The sequence below is a fragment of the Rhagoletis zephyria genome, unplaced genomic scaffold (assembly GCF_001687245.7).
Source record: "Rhagoletis zephyria isolate East Lansing unplaced genomic scaffold, Rhagoletis_zephyria_1.1 Rzeph_scaffold_01356, whole genome shotgun sequence".
Taxonomy (NCBI): domain Eukaryota; kingdom Metazoa; phylum Arthropoda; class Insecta; order Diptera; family Tephritidae; genus Rhagoletis; species Rhagoletis zephyria.
In genome coordinates, this window is record NW_016158440.1 from 117753 (window position 1) to 133673 (window position 15921).

The 15921-nt window shown below is 37.1% G+C and overlaps 2 protein-coding genes across 2 annotated transcripts; both read right to left on the reverse strand.

Annotated features, from left to right (window-relative positions):
- Positions 1-11628: 11628 nt before the first annotated feature.
- LOC108363743 (uncharacterized) lies at positions 11629-12180 on the reverse strand. Its single transcript, XM_017617203.1, has one exon. The coding sequence runs from the start codon at positions 12178-12180 to the stop codon at positions 11629-11631; it is 552 nt and encodes a 183-aa protein (XP_017472692.1).
- A 926-nt stretch (positions 12181-13106) lies between these two features.
- Positions 13107-13658, reverse strand: LOC108363744 (uncharacterized). Its single transcript, XM_017617204.1, has one exon. The coding sequence runs from the start codon at positions 13656-13658 to the stop codon at positions 13107-13109; it is 552 nt and encodes a 183-aa protein (XP_017472693.1).
- Between the last annotated feature and the right edge of the window lie 2263 nt (positions 13659-15921).

Consider the following 15921-nt stretch of genomic DNA (forward strand, 5'->3'; position numbering starts at 1 on the left):
ACTACATAAATTGATAGCCATTTTCGTTGTTCTGCGAGATGAGCAAAATAAATAAAAGCTTGTAAAATTAGGTAATTGTAGGGCCAGTGCAGGTAAACGTAATACTTTCTTTGATAATTGATACTAGTTGCACAATTTTTAAGGCAGGTATCGCCAATGTGCAGGTATGTTGAATGCATCTATCGGAGCAGTTTCCTTACAAATGTTACAAATAACGCCTCTGATGCGCATTTTGGGGTAGGTATCTTAAAGGTGCATTTAAGCATAAAGGCAGCAAAGCAAAATATACTGTATATGTAAATTCAAAACTTTAAAGTCATTTTCTTGAGTTTATTTTTTATTTTTAGTTATGACACTATTGAAGTAAATTAGCGATATGTGTGCACAATTGAGTGTCGATTAACTTCACTCCTATCGGTTGGAGTGAAAGGAAATAGGTAAATAGAACGAAGGGGAAACCAAAGTTCTGCCAGTACGCGACAAAATCTGTAATGTTTTTGCGCTGAATTAAATTCCGAAAGGCCATTTCGAATTTCAGAGAACGTAAAGAACACATACGCAAATTATAGGTTACGTTCTTTGAGCTTTTTTTTTAGTGCAGCCAAAAACTTTTCTTCCATCTTAAAAAGGATGTGCATCGAGGACACAAACCTCTACATTATACCGCAACACTTGTTTCACAAGCATGCGTACGGATTCATGTTGCTAACTACACAGAGAAAAAAAAATACCTAATAAGAGAAAACTACTTACTTTTGTATATACATGGGCAATTCTAAATTAGTTCGGACTTTCGCATGACTCGCCAGTTTTTATTCGGACACAAAATTTTCGCTGGTTTATTATCAAAAATCAGGTTACATATGTTGTGTAGATTATGTAAATGCAAAAAAAGCACCACCGTACATATTTTCTAGCCAAATATGCATATATTTCAGAAATCAAATAGGGAAATTTTCACAAATAAAAGTGTGACTCTCTTATAATTTTTTATTTATTTTTACGATGCAAAAATTGGTGCGTTGGTTGCTCATGTTTCAGTTTATAATTAACTGGTAGTATTTGTAGAGGAGAATCGAATGCAGCTCGTTAGAAGTATAGTAGTAGTTCTGAACTAGCGCGATTTACTGCAGGGTACCTTCACCGATTCAAACACGAACCGGAACCCATAGGCGACTATTGCGGAGGATTTGCGATTTGACAGTGCCAGATGCAAGCTTCGCAACATATCTGGCGAGAGTTTCACGTCTGAGCCATTCGTGGAGGCTATGCTAAAAATCAGCGAAAAATGGTCGACAGCACGTGACGCAATAGCAAAGGCGATGAAGGGGCGATTAACTACCTTTCTCCCTCACGATGTAGTGCTTGACGTCGTTCCCGTGAGTTGCGGAGTTTCCTGGCTTTATAGGGACACTTGAAAACTGTTAAATTTAAACTATGTTTAAACTACTGACCAGTTTTTCGATGCGAGTTAAAGGTCGCTTCATAGCTTGGTTGTTTTGTAGGGCAACACTGTTTTTTCTTTATCCAGATACAAAATTTCAGCGATTTATCTTCACTTTTGATACCATCGCGCTTAAAGTTCTGAAAGATTATAGACGGAAATTTAAAGAATTTGTAAGGCGCTGCATGTGTTGCCCGACCAAATTGCGCTATGCAAGTAAACTCCAACTCAAGTTGCGTTTGTTAATTTTCTGGTGGACAATTTTCATCTAACGTATGAACATTTCGCTTATTTATGTATGTGCCGCTATACAATTTTAATTTTGTTCCTAAGATTTCATCTAAATTTTGAGCTGACTACAAATATAGAACTTAACAGCTGATAGTTTAAACTCGGTTTAACCCACCCAGATTGAGCGTTTATACTTAGTTTGAGCCACGTTTAAATTTGACTGAAACACACACTGAGTATAAACTTAGTTTGAACGACAAACAGAGTTAAACTCGTACTGAAAAACTGGCCCTTAAAGTATAAACAGTTGATATTCGCTTAACATTTGGTCAAGTAAACTGAACCGGAACAATAATTTAGTGCAACTACAAATATTGTGGATGATTGTCATTAAAAAATGCTAGTTTGAAAATAAGAAAAGGCTAGAAAAAAGCCACGCAGCTGAATCCTAAATTTCGAAGCTAAACGGCAAAGAAAAAAGCTAGATCTAGGCTCAAAAAGGCTAAACTGGCAACACTGATGCCGACCACTGACACAAAAACTAAGGTTCGATTTGGCGAAAAATTTGTGAAAGTAAATGTTCCTTAAATAGTTCGCTGGCTCCATAATTTTTCATAAAAGGGAAGTCTTTCAGAACACCTTTGTTTAGCAAAATGTGTATCTGCTAAAGGCTGGTTTTCATTAGGTCAAAATCACTGACATCAAAAACTGCCTTCATCTGACAACTGTGTTGTTGACAACTACAATTTAAAAACTGACCAAATGGCGATACCGCAGTGCATGTCAAAGACTGTCGTCAAATTTCAGTGTCAGATGATTGACATTCCGTTTTCATTACTGATGTCAAATGTAATATTAAATTTTTACTAAAAGTGTAGAATACCGACCTTTTAGCTATAGACAAACCAAAAATGTAATTGGATAGAACTCTTCATGCTTACCAAAATTATTTACCGCGACTAAAGAATTAAGAAGATATACGAGATTAAGTTAAATTTTTCGATATTTTGAAATATCAATATTTTATGAACTACATAGCCGATTAAACAACTAATAATGTCAAAATAAATATGATTAGTTTATCTTTCAGTTGTGCACATAATTTTTCTGATTTCTTATATTTTTAAGTCAGAAATACTAAAAAACCAAAAAAAATAATTTTTTCATTAAATTACGTTTTTTGAAGAAAATTGCGTAATTAGTGCTACAGAAATTTATATTATTTAGAAAGTACAAGTTATTACCTTATATAGAAAGGTTTGTTATAGGACAAAATTTAACGAAAGTATACTTACTTATACACTATAGTGGTAAAAATCGAAATTGTATATATATATTTTTTTAAATAGTGTTTACCTAAAATTCGTTTTAAAAATGGTTATAGTAAATACGTCGTAAAAAAGTTATTAGCATTATATTTGAATTGGCATCAATTCTTTTCTAAACGATCAAGTAGTTTCCGAGATATTAAACATATAAAAAATAGGAAAGTTGAAGTTTAACCTGTAATATTTTCTTCGTTTTTTACTTGCCTCATATAATTTGGGTATGGTTAAAATCAGCGCGAAAAGTTCTATCGATCTGCATTTTTGGGTTTTTTGTACCTAAACGGTCCGTATTGTAGGTATAATCAGCTGTTCGCATGGCAAATGAAATCGAAATTGCCAACATGTTGGCAAATACACTTTGGTTGTCAAATGCTGGCACATCAGCGGCGAGGGCCGTTTTCATTTGGATGTCGTTTTATATGCTGCAAAAATCGCGACTACTCCATGCATGCATGTAAAGAGTACTCCCGAAGGACCAAGGAACCACAATTCATATAAAAAATATGGTCCAATTAACATTGCGATGTCCTAGGGCAGGACCATATACTCCATATCTGCATTACATCAGGGTAGCACAAAACTAATCCTAACATACTCCAATGACATTGTCGTTATATTTTTTCGTTTGTACACGCTTTTGTTCTTCACTTCGCAGATGCTTTTTTTGAAATGAATAAAAACCAAAAACAAAAATTAAAAATTACATGTTGCCTCTGACGACATTCGAACCCGAACATGCTGGGAGCTAAGAAATAACAGCTAGCATCTCTACATGCAGAGTGCTTTCAAATGCTCAGCTTCAATCACAATTCGTTTAAACACGATCAGTGATCGGGTAACAAACAATAACAGCAAATACAGCATGACAGAGGAACACTTTTGTAAGTACTCCAATTTACCACAAATAGACTACATGGTCCAACGATTTTTGCAGGGTATGACCGTGCGTGGTGATATATGACAACAAACGTAACTGACATCAGATGACAACCCGTTTTCATTATTTTGACAATATTTGACGTCAAATATGACCTAATGAAAACCAGGCTTAATAATAGGTTTGTATAGTAACCAATAGTCAGTACTAATTTGTACTGGAACCTGCAAATTTTTACTGGAAAAGTGTATGATAACCCAACAAATTTGCAAGAGAGCACTGAATCGAGAGCGTAACAACACGGGAGAGCTGCAAATTCTTGCTAGTGAAATTTTTACTAGCAGAAATTAGCTAGCAGAAGAAGAAGAATAAATGTCAAAAGCCGCCATTTGTTGAATTGGTTTAGCACAAACAAAAGTAAAATGAGTGGAAATCAAAATATTAATGATGTACTAGACTGTGTAAGTGCTTGTGTGAAGCAAAGAGTTTAAAACTGATTTATAAATAGTAAAATGTTTACAGCAAAATATCAAAAGGGTGCTACAACTATTCACTTGCCAGTTTTTACTAGTTTTGCGTTCAATAACTTTTTCTGCTAGTTTTCTCTTCTTCTCAATTTTACGCTCTATTTTGCTTTTACGCTCTCGCTGCAATGTTTTACTGGAGAAGTTACTATACAAACCTAATATTAGCAAAGAGGCGGCAAATGGATTGTTAGTTTGTTATAAATTATTTTATTCAGTACATTAATTTCATATAAAAATAAAAACTGCTTCCTTTTTATTATTACCTTCCTTTTATTAGCTCGGGATGTAACTGTGTAATATTGATGCGCCTAAAAGATGCAGCGATTTCTATTCTCAAGTTACATACCTGATGACAGTACGAATCGCAATTATAATAGGAAGGTTTTAGTTTTTTAAACTATAATTTTATTTATATGGGAAGACCAAAATAGCTATGGGACAGGGAAAAACATACGTTTGAAAAACTATCCAATTCGGTTAGCGATTATCGTTTTCATTAGTTTCATCCGCACAGCATCCGCAAAACATCTGCTTACGATATCGTTTGCTGATATTTTGTCGGCTGGGATAGAATGGCAACACGACATGCGCAGTTGATTGTTTTTTATTCGGAATCTGGGCACACGCTTGCCAAATTTTTTGTATGAACTTTACTTGAAATACCCAAAACCAAAAGCAGCGTGTTTTTAATACAGTATGCTTTTAAGTTTTTATTTGCATGCGTTTGCTACAAACTAGTGATGGGAACGGGCCGGAATATTTGCTGTCAGCACGAACTCGTGCGGGCCTGGGCGTTCAGTAAAATTTCATAAAAGCACGAAAAAGCCCGTTGCTAATACTAAAAATTTAGATGAGCCTTTGTTTTTATACAAAAAAAAAATAGTACATATTTAAAACTCTTTTGATAAGAGAATAGCAAAAAAATAAATATTTGGAAACCGATAGAAAATATATGATACTTAGTAGTTTTGTTTACATACATGTCTGTAAATAAAATACCTTGCACATTTTCTACTTCCCAGAAAATATATTATAAAAATCTTTGATGTAAAATATTGATTCGCTTAAGTAAATATACATATGGACATAAACACAAAATTAAAAATATTCCGCCGGAATTACAAAATCTATTATATTTTAAGACGTCCACCAAAATATTTCGTAAAAATATTAAGATTTAAGTGAGCTGGACCGATTTGAATATACCTCCAAAAATTAAGTTTTTATGAATAAAAATAGTTTCTTAAAGATTTTTTTTGAAAAAATCCCCTCAAACGATAAAACGGTTTAAGCTTTAAATATCCAAGGTTGCCAAATACTCCTCATTCCATCGTTGCCAAAAGAGCTGGTGCATCTGCCGTAACCATTGCCAATGCTTCAGTCGATTGGCGGGAATCTCCGAAACGTCTGGCTCTAGGATAGCTAGTATCGGAGACCCTATTAAAAAATCTCCGGGAGTTAGTGCATACCTGTCGTCAGGGTCATCGTGCAACGGTACGAGTGGCCGAGAATTCAAACAAGCCTTTATGCGAGTCGCCAATGTTTGTAGCTGGGAGTACCACAAGGCTTGCGTGCCCACTACGCGAACTAAGTGCCGCTTTGCAGATTATACTGCTGCTTCCCACAATCCCCCTTGGTGGGGGGCGCTCGGCGTGGTGAAGTGCCATCGGGTCCCCAAGTCAGCGAGGGACTGGATATTTTGATCGTGGTGCCAGGCAGCCAAATCTTCATTCAGAACGTGGTTAGCTCCTACGAACGCAGTACCGTTGTCGCTGTAAAAGTCCCTGCAGGGACCTTGCCGGCTAATAAACCGAGTGAACACGTCTTAAAAAGCCTGCGTAGAGAGATCTCACCTCAATGTGGACAGCATTCATCGCCATACAAATAAAAATAGCTAAATATGTTTTTACCGTAGTCCGTGATCTTTTGGATCCAATACGCAAGTTGAACGGACCGAAGTAATTAACTCCGGACGCGATGAAGGGTCGAGTCGCATTGACACGATGTCGAGGTAGCGGAGCCATTTGTTGCGTTAAGACAACATCTCGGTTCCGACGACAAACGACACATTTGAGAATCAGGCTACGCACCGCTACTCTCCCGTGTATAATCCAAAAACGACAGCGAAGAATTTGAAGAGTCAGCTGGGTTCCGCCATGAAGAGTGTCTATATGTGCCTGTCTAATGAGCAGCCGGGCTAGTCCCGTCGACTTCGGAAGAATGATTGGGTGCCTATAAACGTAGATTTAGTGATGCGTAGTGTAATAAGCCATGATCATCCGGATAAGGGTTTAACGGAAGTAGACTACTCGAAGTTGCTAACGCTAACCCACCCTGCAGACACCTAATGTCCTTCAGAAAATCATTCCCTTGATCGATCTTCACAAGCCACTCTAACGCCTCATCAATCTCCTGTGCGTCAATTGTGGGATGCCGAAAGCCGCGGCTTCTCGGAAGCCACCTCAGTATTAAAGCCATAAAGCAGAAGTTTCGCACAGTGCTTCCATATAAAATGTGGGCAAAAATAGAATTATGGACGGATTTAAATGATAATTCGTTTCTTAGGAAAATTGAGGACGCCTAATTCAAAAATGCAATTTGTTTTTGGATAGCTTTCATACTTTCACTGTAAATGCAGTTTGAAGTTGAAAATTTGGGTTCTTGTGGCTTTTACATAGGTATGTACATATAGTTCGTTCTATTTTCAAAAGTGAGGCGTCAAATGACAGGTCTTGACCTGTAGATGTGCAATAAAATATTTTATTTTTGAAAAGGGTTGCCGCCTGTTAAAAATTTGATTAAAGTTATTTAATAAGCCAAATGAATTAGATATTACAATATGGGTATCAACTGAACTAGTTTTGAAAACACTTTAGTTCTAAACGACACGTAGAAGGGTTGCCACATGTTTAAGAAATCAAATTCACTTTAATTGAGGGAATAAGGTAACTGAAATATGTATAACAATATGAGTATCAGAAAAATTAAAAAAATTTACATATTTAGAAAGAAATAAGTGAAGAGTAAAAACATTCCTGAGTTAATTTAAGAGTCCAGTAATTTAAAAGGAATGAAATCAGAACAAAATAACAAATACGATGGCGTAGTCATATGGTTTGACGTAATTATTATTTTAGTTTAACTAAATTAGACTTTACAAACAGGTGGCAACCCTATTCGTAATATTTTTAAGCTAAAACCTTCTTAAACCTATTTCGTCTGGCTCCCATATGGTGATATCTATCTATTTCAATTACCTAATTGCTTTAATTCAAGTGGAATTTGATTTCTTAAACAGGTGGCAACTCACTGCATGTAGTTAATACACATTTCGATTGATACCCATCTCTTAATAATTCATTGAACTTTAAAAAAAAATAGAATCTAATTTTTTAACAATCTAATTTTTTAACAGGATGCAACTCTTAAAAAAAATATACCTTCTGTTGTCCACAGGTCAAGCTTTTTAATCTGACACTTCATTTGAAAAAATAATTTTATGCATTAGCGAAAAACGCATTACTTCAGAAAGTGAAATTTTGTTTAAAAAAATTGTTTTTCTGGAATACCGCAGGGACACCCTGTGTTTAATTTTATTCCAAAATTTTAATTCTTGTAATCCTCTACTATCTATATGGAAACAAGAAACGTCAAACTAACATTTTATTTCAAAGAATATATTTTTGACATTTTTTTCTGTGAAGTGCTTACGCATGGCTATGCTCTTATTAAAATTCTTAGTATAAAATTTGTCGATTTTAGTGGCTTCCTAGCGGCATATAATTAATTATTTGTAAATATCTGTTTAATTATTTTTAGTGGATAAATTTTCTTTACAAAAATACCAAACAAGTTCACATTGCAGATAACGAATTTTTCTATTTTTGCCCACTTAGGCGGCACTGTGAGTCGGCTGAATTTTGCGATGAACGTACATAATGCCATTCATCCTTCAAAGTCAGNCATTTGAGAATCAGGCTACGCACCGCTACTCTCCCGTGTATAATCCAAAAACGACAGCGAAGAATTTGAAGAGTCAGCTGGGTTCCGCCATGAAGAGTGTCTATATGTGCCTGTCTAATGAGCAGCCGGGCTAGTCCCGTCGACTTCGGAAGAATGATTGGGTGCCTATAAACGTAGATTTAGTGATGCGTAGTGTAATAAGCCATGATCATCCGGATAAGGGTTTAACGGAAGTAGACTACTCGAAGTTGCTAACGCTAACCCACCCTGCAGACACCTAATGTCCTTCAGAAAATCATTCCCTTGATCGATCTTCACAAGCCACTCTAACGCCTCATCAATCTCCTGTGCGTCAATTGTGGGATGCCGAAAGCCGCGGCTTCTCGGAAGCCACCTCAGTATTAAAGCCATAAAGCAGAAGTTTCGCACAGTGCTTCCATATAAAATGTGGGCAAAAATAGAATTATGGACGGATTTAAATGATAATTCGTTTCTTAGGAAAATTGAGGACGCCTAATTCAAAAATGCAATTTGTTTTTGGATAGCTTTCATACTTTCACTGTAAATGCAGTTTGAAGTTGAAAATTTGGGTTCTTGTGGCTTTTACATAGGTATGTACATATAGTTCGTTCTATTTTCAAAAGTGAGGCGTCAAATGACAGGTCTTGACCTGTAGATGTGCAATAAAATATTTTATTTTTGAAAAGGGTTGCCGCCTGTTAAAAATTTGATTAAAGTTATTTAATAAGCCAAATGAATTAGATATTACAATATGGGTATCAACTGAACTAGTTTTGAAAACACTTTAGTTCTAAACGACACGTAGAAGGGTTGCCACATGTTTAAGAAATCAAATTCACTTTAATTGAGGGAATAAGGTAACTGAAATATGTATAACAATATGAGTATCAGAAAAATTAAAAAAATTTACATATTTAGAAAGAAATAAGTGAAGAGTAAAAACATTCCTGAGTTAATTTAAGAGTCCAGTAATTTAAAAGGAATGAAATCAGAACAAAATAACAAATACGATGGCGTAGTCATATGGTTTGACGTAATTATTATTTTAGTTTAACTAAATTAGACTTTACAAACAGGTGGCAACCCTATTCGTAATATTTTTAAGCTAAAACCTTCTTAAACCTATTTCGTCTGGCTCCCATATGGTGATATCTATCTATTTCAATTACCTAATTGCTTTAATTCAAGTGGAATTTGATTTCTTAAACAGGTGGCAACTCACTGCATGTAGTTAATACACATTTCGATTGATACCCATCTCTTAATAATTCATTGAACTTTAAAAAAAAATAGAATCTAATTTTTTAACAATCTAATTTTTTAACAGGATGCAACTCTTAAAAAAAATATACCTTCTGTTGTCCACAGGTCAAGCTTTTTAATCTGACACTTCATTNGTTAATACACATTTCGATTGATACCCATCTCTTAATAATTCATTGAACTTTAAAAAAAAATAGAATCTAATTTTTTAACAATCTAATTTTTTAACAGGATGCAACTCTTAAAAAAAATATACCTTCTGTTGTCCACAGGTCAAGCTTTTTAATCTGACACTTCATTTGAAAAAATAATTTTATGCATTAGCGAAAAACGCATTACTTCAGAAAGTGAAATTTTGTTTAAAAAAATTGTTTTTCTGGAATACCGCAGGGACACCCTGTGTTTAATTTTATTCCAAAATTTTAATTCTTGTAATCCTCTACTATCTATATGGAAACAAGAAACGTCAAACTAACATTTTATTTCAAAGAATATATTTTTGACATTTTTTTCTGTGAAGTGCTTACGCATGGCTATGCTCTTATTAAAATTCTTAGTATAAAATTTGTCGATTTTAGTGGCTTCCTAGCGGCATATAATTAATTATTTGTAAATATCTGTTTAATTATTTTTAGTGGATAAATTTTCTTTACAAAAATACCAAACAAGTTCACATTGCAGATAACGAATTTTTCTATTTTTGCCCACTTAGGCGGCACTGTGAGTCGGCTGAATTTTGCGATGAACGTACATAATGCCATTCATCCTTCAAAGTCAGCTCTTGTATCTGCCGAACTCTGTTGGATACATATGGTTTCAGCGTGTCTGGGTGCTTTCGCAGCCAACAGAGGGTGATAGTCGAGTCAGACCACAAATAGGCAACTTGATTGACCAATACTAATGCCTCTCTGACGTTTCGAAGAGTTTCGGATAATAAGAGTTCCGCGCACAGCTCCAAACGAGGTATTGTGGCTCCCTTTAGAGGTATNGAATCTAATTTTTTAACAATCTAATTTTTTAACAGGATGCAACTCTTAAAAAAAATATACCTTCTGTTGTCCACAGGTCAAGCTTTTTAATCTGACACTTCATTTGAAAAAATAATTTTATGCATTAGCGAAAAACGCATTACTTCAGAAAGTGAAATTTTGTTTAAAAAAATTGTTTTTCTGGAATACCGCAGGGACACCCTGTGTTTAATTTTATTCCAAAATTTTAATTCTTGTAATCCTCTACTATCTATATGGAAACAAGAAACGTCAAACTAACATTTTATTTCAAAGAATATATTTTTGACATTTTTTTCTGTGAAGTGCTTACGCATGGCTATGCTCTTATTAAAATTCTTAGTATAAAATTTGTCGATTTTAGTGGCTTCCTAGCGGCATATAATTAATTATTTGTAAATATCTGTTTAATTATTTTTAGTGGATAAATTTTCTTTACAAAAATACCAAACAAGTTCACATTGCAGATAACGAATTTTTCTATTTTTGCCCACTTAGGCGGCACTGTGAGTCGGCTGAATTTTGCGATGAACGTACATAATGCCATTCATCCTTCAAAGTCAGCTCTTGTATCTGCCGAACTCTGTTGGATACATATGGTTTCAGCGTGTCTGGGTGCTTTCGCAGCCAACAGAGGGTGATAGTCGAGTCAGACCACAAATAGGCAACTTGATTGACCAATACTAATGCCTCTCTGACGTTTCGAAGAGTTTCGGATAATAAGAGTTCCGCGCACAGCTCCAAACGAGGTATTGTGGCTCCCTTTAGAGGTATTACCTTAGTCCTTGCAGTTATTAAAGCCACGTGAACGTTTCCCTGGAGATTGGTTGTCTTAGCGTACATCACAGCAGCATATGTCCTTTGGCAGGCATCACAAAACTCATAGAGCGTGGTGGTCGACTCCTCTTTCATCCCAAGCCAACGAGGTATCCGCAACATATTGAGAGCATTGAGGCCATTGCGAAATTTAAGCCAAGTTTCCCCGCAATTCAGTTGTCGGGGGAGTATCCCAATCAATACCTGCGGACCAAAGAGTTTGAATAAATATCTTACCGACAACCACGACCGGTGACAAGAATCCCGTTGGGTCAAACAGCTTCGCCACCTCGCTGAGCACACTGGGCTTGGTGCATATGCCGCCGGGCTGCTTAAGTTCCACTTTGAATAGCAAATTGTCGTCGACCGGACTCCAGCGCAGACCCAAAACAGAGGTCAGGGCTGCATCAATACTGTACTCTGTAGGCGATGAGTCTCTACCCATATGAGTTAACACAGTGGCACTATTTGAATTCCACTTCCGCAGCTTAAAACGCCCAGCTGTCAATATGTTATCGATATTGGATGCCAAAGTGATAGCACCTTCGACGGTACTGCAACTGACAAGAAAGTCATCCACGTAGAATGACGAGAGAATTGTGTCCCGCGCTATAATGCCTATATTGCGATCGTGGATCTTGTCAAAATTGTCGTACGCACACTGATGCATAGGTCTTACCGCATTATGAGGACTGCACGCCATGCCATACGTGACAGTAGACAGTCGGTAAATAATTACTTCCTCTGAAGGAGATTCACGCCAAAGTATGCGCTANTTATGCATTAGCGAAAAACGCATTACTTCAGAAAGTGAAATTTTGTTTAAAAAAATTGTTTTTCTGGAATACCGCAGGGACACCCTGTGTTTAATTTTATTCCAAAATTTTAATTCTTGTAATCCTCTACTATCTATATGGAAACAAGAAACGTCAAACTAACATTTTATTTCAAAGAATATATTTTTGACATTTTTTTCTGTGAAGTGCTTACGCATGGCTATGCTCTTATTAAAATTCTTAGTATAAAATTTGTCGATTTTAGTGGCTTCCTAGCGGCATATAATTAATTATTTGTAAATATCTGTTTAATTATTTTTAGTGGATAAATTTTCTTTACAAAAATACCAAACAAGTTCACATTGCAGATAACGAATTTTTCTATTTTTGCCCACTTAGGCGGCACTGTGAGTCGGCTGAATTTTGCGATGAACGTACATAATGCCATTCATCCTTCAAAGTCAGCTCTTGTATCTGCCGAACTCTGTTGGATACATATGGTTTCAGCGTGTCTGGGTGCTTTCGCAGCCAACAGAGGGTGATAGTCGAGTCAGACCACAAATAGGCAACTTGATTGACCAATACTAATGCCTCTCTGACGTTTCGAAGAGTTTCGGATAATAAGAGTTCCGCGCACAGCTCCAAACGAGGTATTGTGGCTCCCTTAGTCCTTGCAGTTATTAAAGCCACGTGAACGTTTCCCTGGAGATTGGTTGTCTTAGCGTACATCACAGCAGCATATGTCCTTTGGCAGGCATCACAAAACTCATAGAGCGTGGTGGTCGACTCCTCTTTCATCCCAAGCCAACGAGGTATCCGCAACATATTGAGAGCATTGAGGCCATTGCGAAATTTAAGCCAAGTTTCCCCGCAATTCAGTTGTCGGGGGAGTATCCCAATCAATACCTGCGGACCAAAGAGTTTGAATAAATATCTTACCGACAACCACGACCGGTGACAAGAATCCCGTTGGGTCAAACAGCTTCGCCACCTCGCTGAGCACACTGGGCTTGGTGCATATGCCGCCGGGCTGCTTAAGTTCCACTTTGAATAGCAAATTGTCGTCGACCGGACTCCAGCGCAGACCCAAAACAGAGGTCAGGGCTGCATCAATACTGTACTCTGTAGGCGATGAGTCTCTACCCATATGAGTTAACACAGTGGCACTATTTGAATTCCACTTCCGCAGCTTAAAACGCCCAGCTGTCAATATGTTATCGATATTGGATGCCAAAGTGATAGCACCTTCGACGGTACTGCAACTGACAAGAAAGTCATCCACGTAGAATGACGAGAGAATTGTGTCCCGCGCTATAATGCCTATATTGCGATCGTGGATCTTGTCAAAATTGTCGTACGCACACTGATGCATAGGTCTTACCGCATTATGAGGACTGCACGCCATGCCATACGTGACAGTAGACAGTCGGTAAATAATTACTTCCTCTGAAGGAGATTCACGCCAAAGTATGCGCTAAAAGTCTCTATCTTGCGGTGCCACGAGTACCTGGCGAAACATTTTCTCCACATTGGCGGTGATAGCGATCGCATAACGTCAAAAACGGAGTATAATGTTGATTAACGAATCTTGACTGGGGCCAACGAGCTGTAAATCGTTGAGTGAGAGCCCGTTCGAAGTAGGAGTGGACGCGTTAAATACAACGCGAAATTTTCCCACCACAGCATGGTGCGGAATATAATAGCAGCCTAGCTGAACGAATGGCTCAAGAACAACTCAATTGGCCAAGGGTCTCATATTCCCTCATAAATGCTACATATTTTACATGCATGTCCGGATCAGCGTGATAACTGGCGCCGGGCGCTGACGTAAGAGTCGCCTAATGGCTGACAGTCTTGCTGGAGGGGCAACATCACAATATAGCGTCCCTCTGCCGTACGGCGGTGAGTAGTGGCAAAGAACCGCTCGCATTCACCATCCAAGCACTTGGATGTAACGGGTAATTCTTCAAGCTTCCAAAAATTGCGGATAAGATCCTCTAAATAAGGTTCATCTTCGTCTCTAATCTGCGCGCAATAAATTCCAACTGTTGCATTCGAAGTGCTCTGAACTGATGCTGGTCCGAATACAACCCAACCAAGTCTGGTAAGTTGTGCATGAGGTTCATCACACCCACCGTGTATGACATCTTTCTCAACGATCGAACCCCAGACATCAACACCAAGAAGTATATCAACATTATCCGTGGTACCGAAATATGGGTCTGCCAATTGAAGATTTGCCAAATGTCCCCATTGCCCAATATCGACGCTAACCGCGGGGGTAACTTAAGTAATCGAACCAATGACCAATGCGTGAATGTCTAGCTCAAACTGAGAAAACATGCTTTTTATTGTAAAGCGGACGCTACCCTTGGTTCTCGTACACGCAACTCCATCAATGCCCTCCACCATGATCTCACACTTGCTCCTATAACGACCCAAACTATTAGCCAAACTTTCGGAAATTAAACTTACTTGAGAACCAGGGTCGCATAATATACGGGATGTTCGCTGCTTGTGACCCTGGCTGAAGACGTAGGCTCGCGCCGTAGCCAGCAAAACGGTTTGACTTCCTTTGCCGATGTTGGTAATGGTTGTATTGTTTGCTAGTCATAATGACGGTGGGACTGGATTGGCTATTGTACAATCAACCGATTGTAATGAAGGAGCACCCTAACACCTTCTCTGCTTTTCAACTTTCTTGGTACTGCAAAAAGAAAGTGGAGAAAAGTAAAACATTCCAAAGTCTACCGTATCACCGCGCGCACACGGGAAACGGCCACCGGAAAGTTGGACGGAAATAAATATACATATGTCCTTATAAATATTTTAATTATTAAAATAATAAATAGACATTATAACGTTTTAAATATAAAACGCGAGTGGTTTTATTTAATCGAACGCGAAGAAAATCCTCCTCGCGTTGCCATGGTCCTTCGAGCCGGAAAGAAAGGCACCTATGGAAACAACAAGCAAAAACAATTAAAGTGAACATTTATTACAAAGCACAAAAGTGATTACATACAATCCACGAACAATATCGCTAACGCGAACGACAGTGCCTTATACAACCAAAAATAAAATAACTTTGAAGTGTGAACAAATACAAAACATTAAAAGTATAGACAGCGAACTTTAAACAAAAAACAAACTTCAGTTAAAACTTGTGATAACAAATATAAAAAGAACTACAACTACAAAAACGAACAACGTCACAAAAACAAGAAGGAAATCGTAACAAAAAAGGAGCTACCAAATCGGCAACAGAAGCTGAGCTACCAGGAAAGCAGCATCACCATCGGTATCAGCAACATTAAAATCACCAAAAGAGCGACACTGCCTATGGATATCAACATACATATGCACCTACAAGCATCATTATAAGACAGAAGGGGCGTAAGAAAAATACTTTTTTGGCCTTCATTATTGTCCAATTAGTATATCAATTAATAATCAAATTTCTTAAAACTCATTTTACAAAAAATAAAGAACACAAGAATTGCAACTATTTGCGTTTGCAGTACAGGTGCGCAAATACATACCTATGCTTATGACAATAAATAAATGCACTTAATCCCAATTTATGAGCAAATACAAATATACATACATACGTACATGTACAAAGCTTAGCTCTATTGTCACAAATAAAAAATATCAACTTAGTTCAG

Bases quoted from the DNA above. Each gene is read 5' to 3' on its own strand.
- LOC108363744 (XM_017617204.1), bottom strand. From the start codon at position 13,658: ATGGCGTGCAGTCCTCATAATGCGGTAAGACCTATGCATCAGTGTGCG.
- LOC108363743 (XM_017617203.1), bottom strand. From the start codon at position 12,180: ATGGCGTGCAGTCCTCATAATGCGGTAAGACCTATGCATCAGTGTGCG.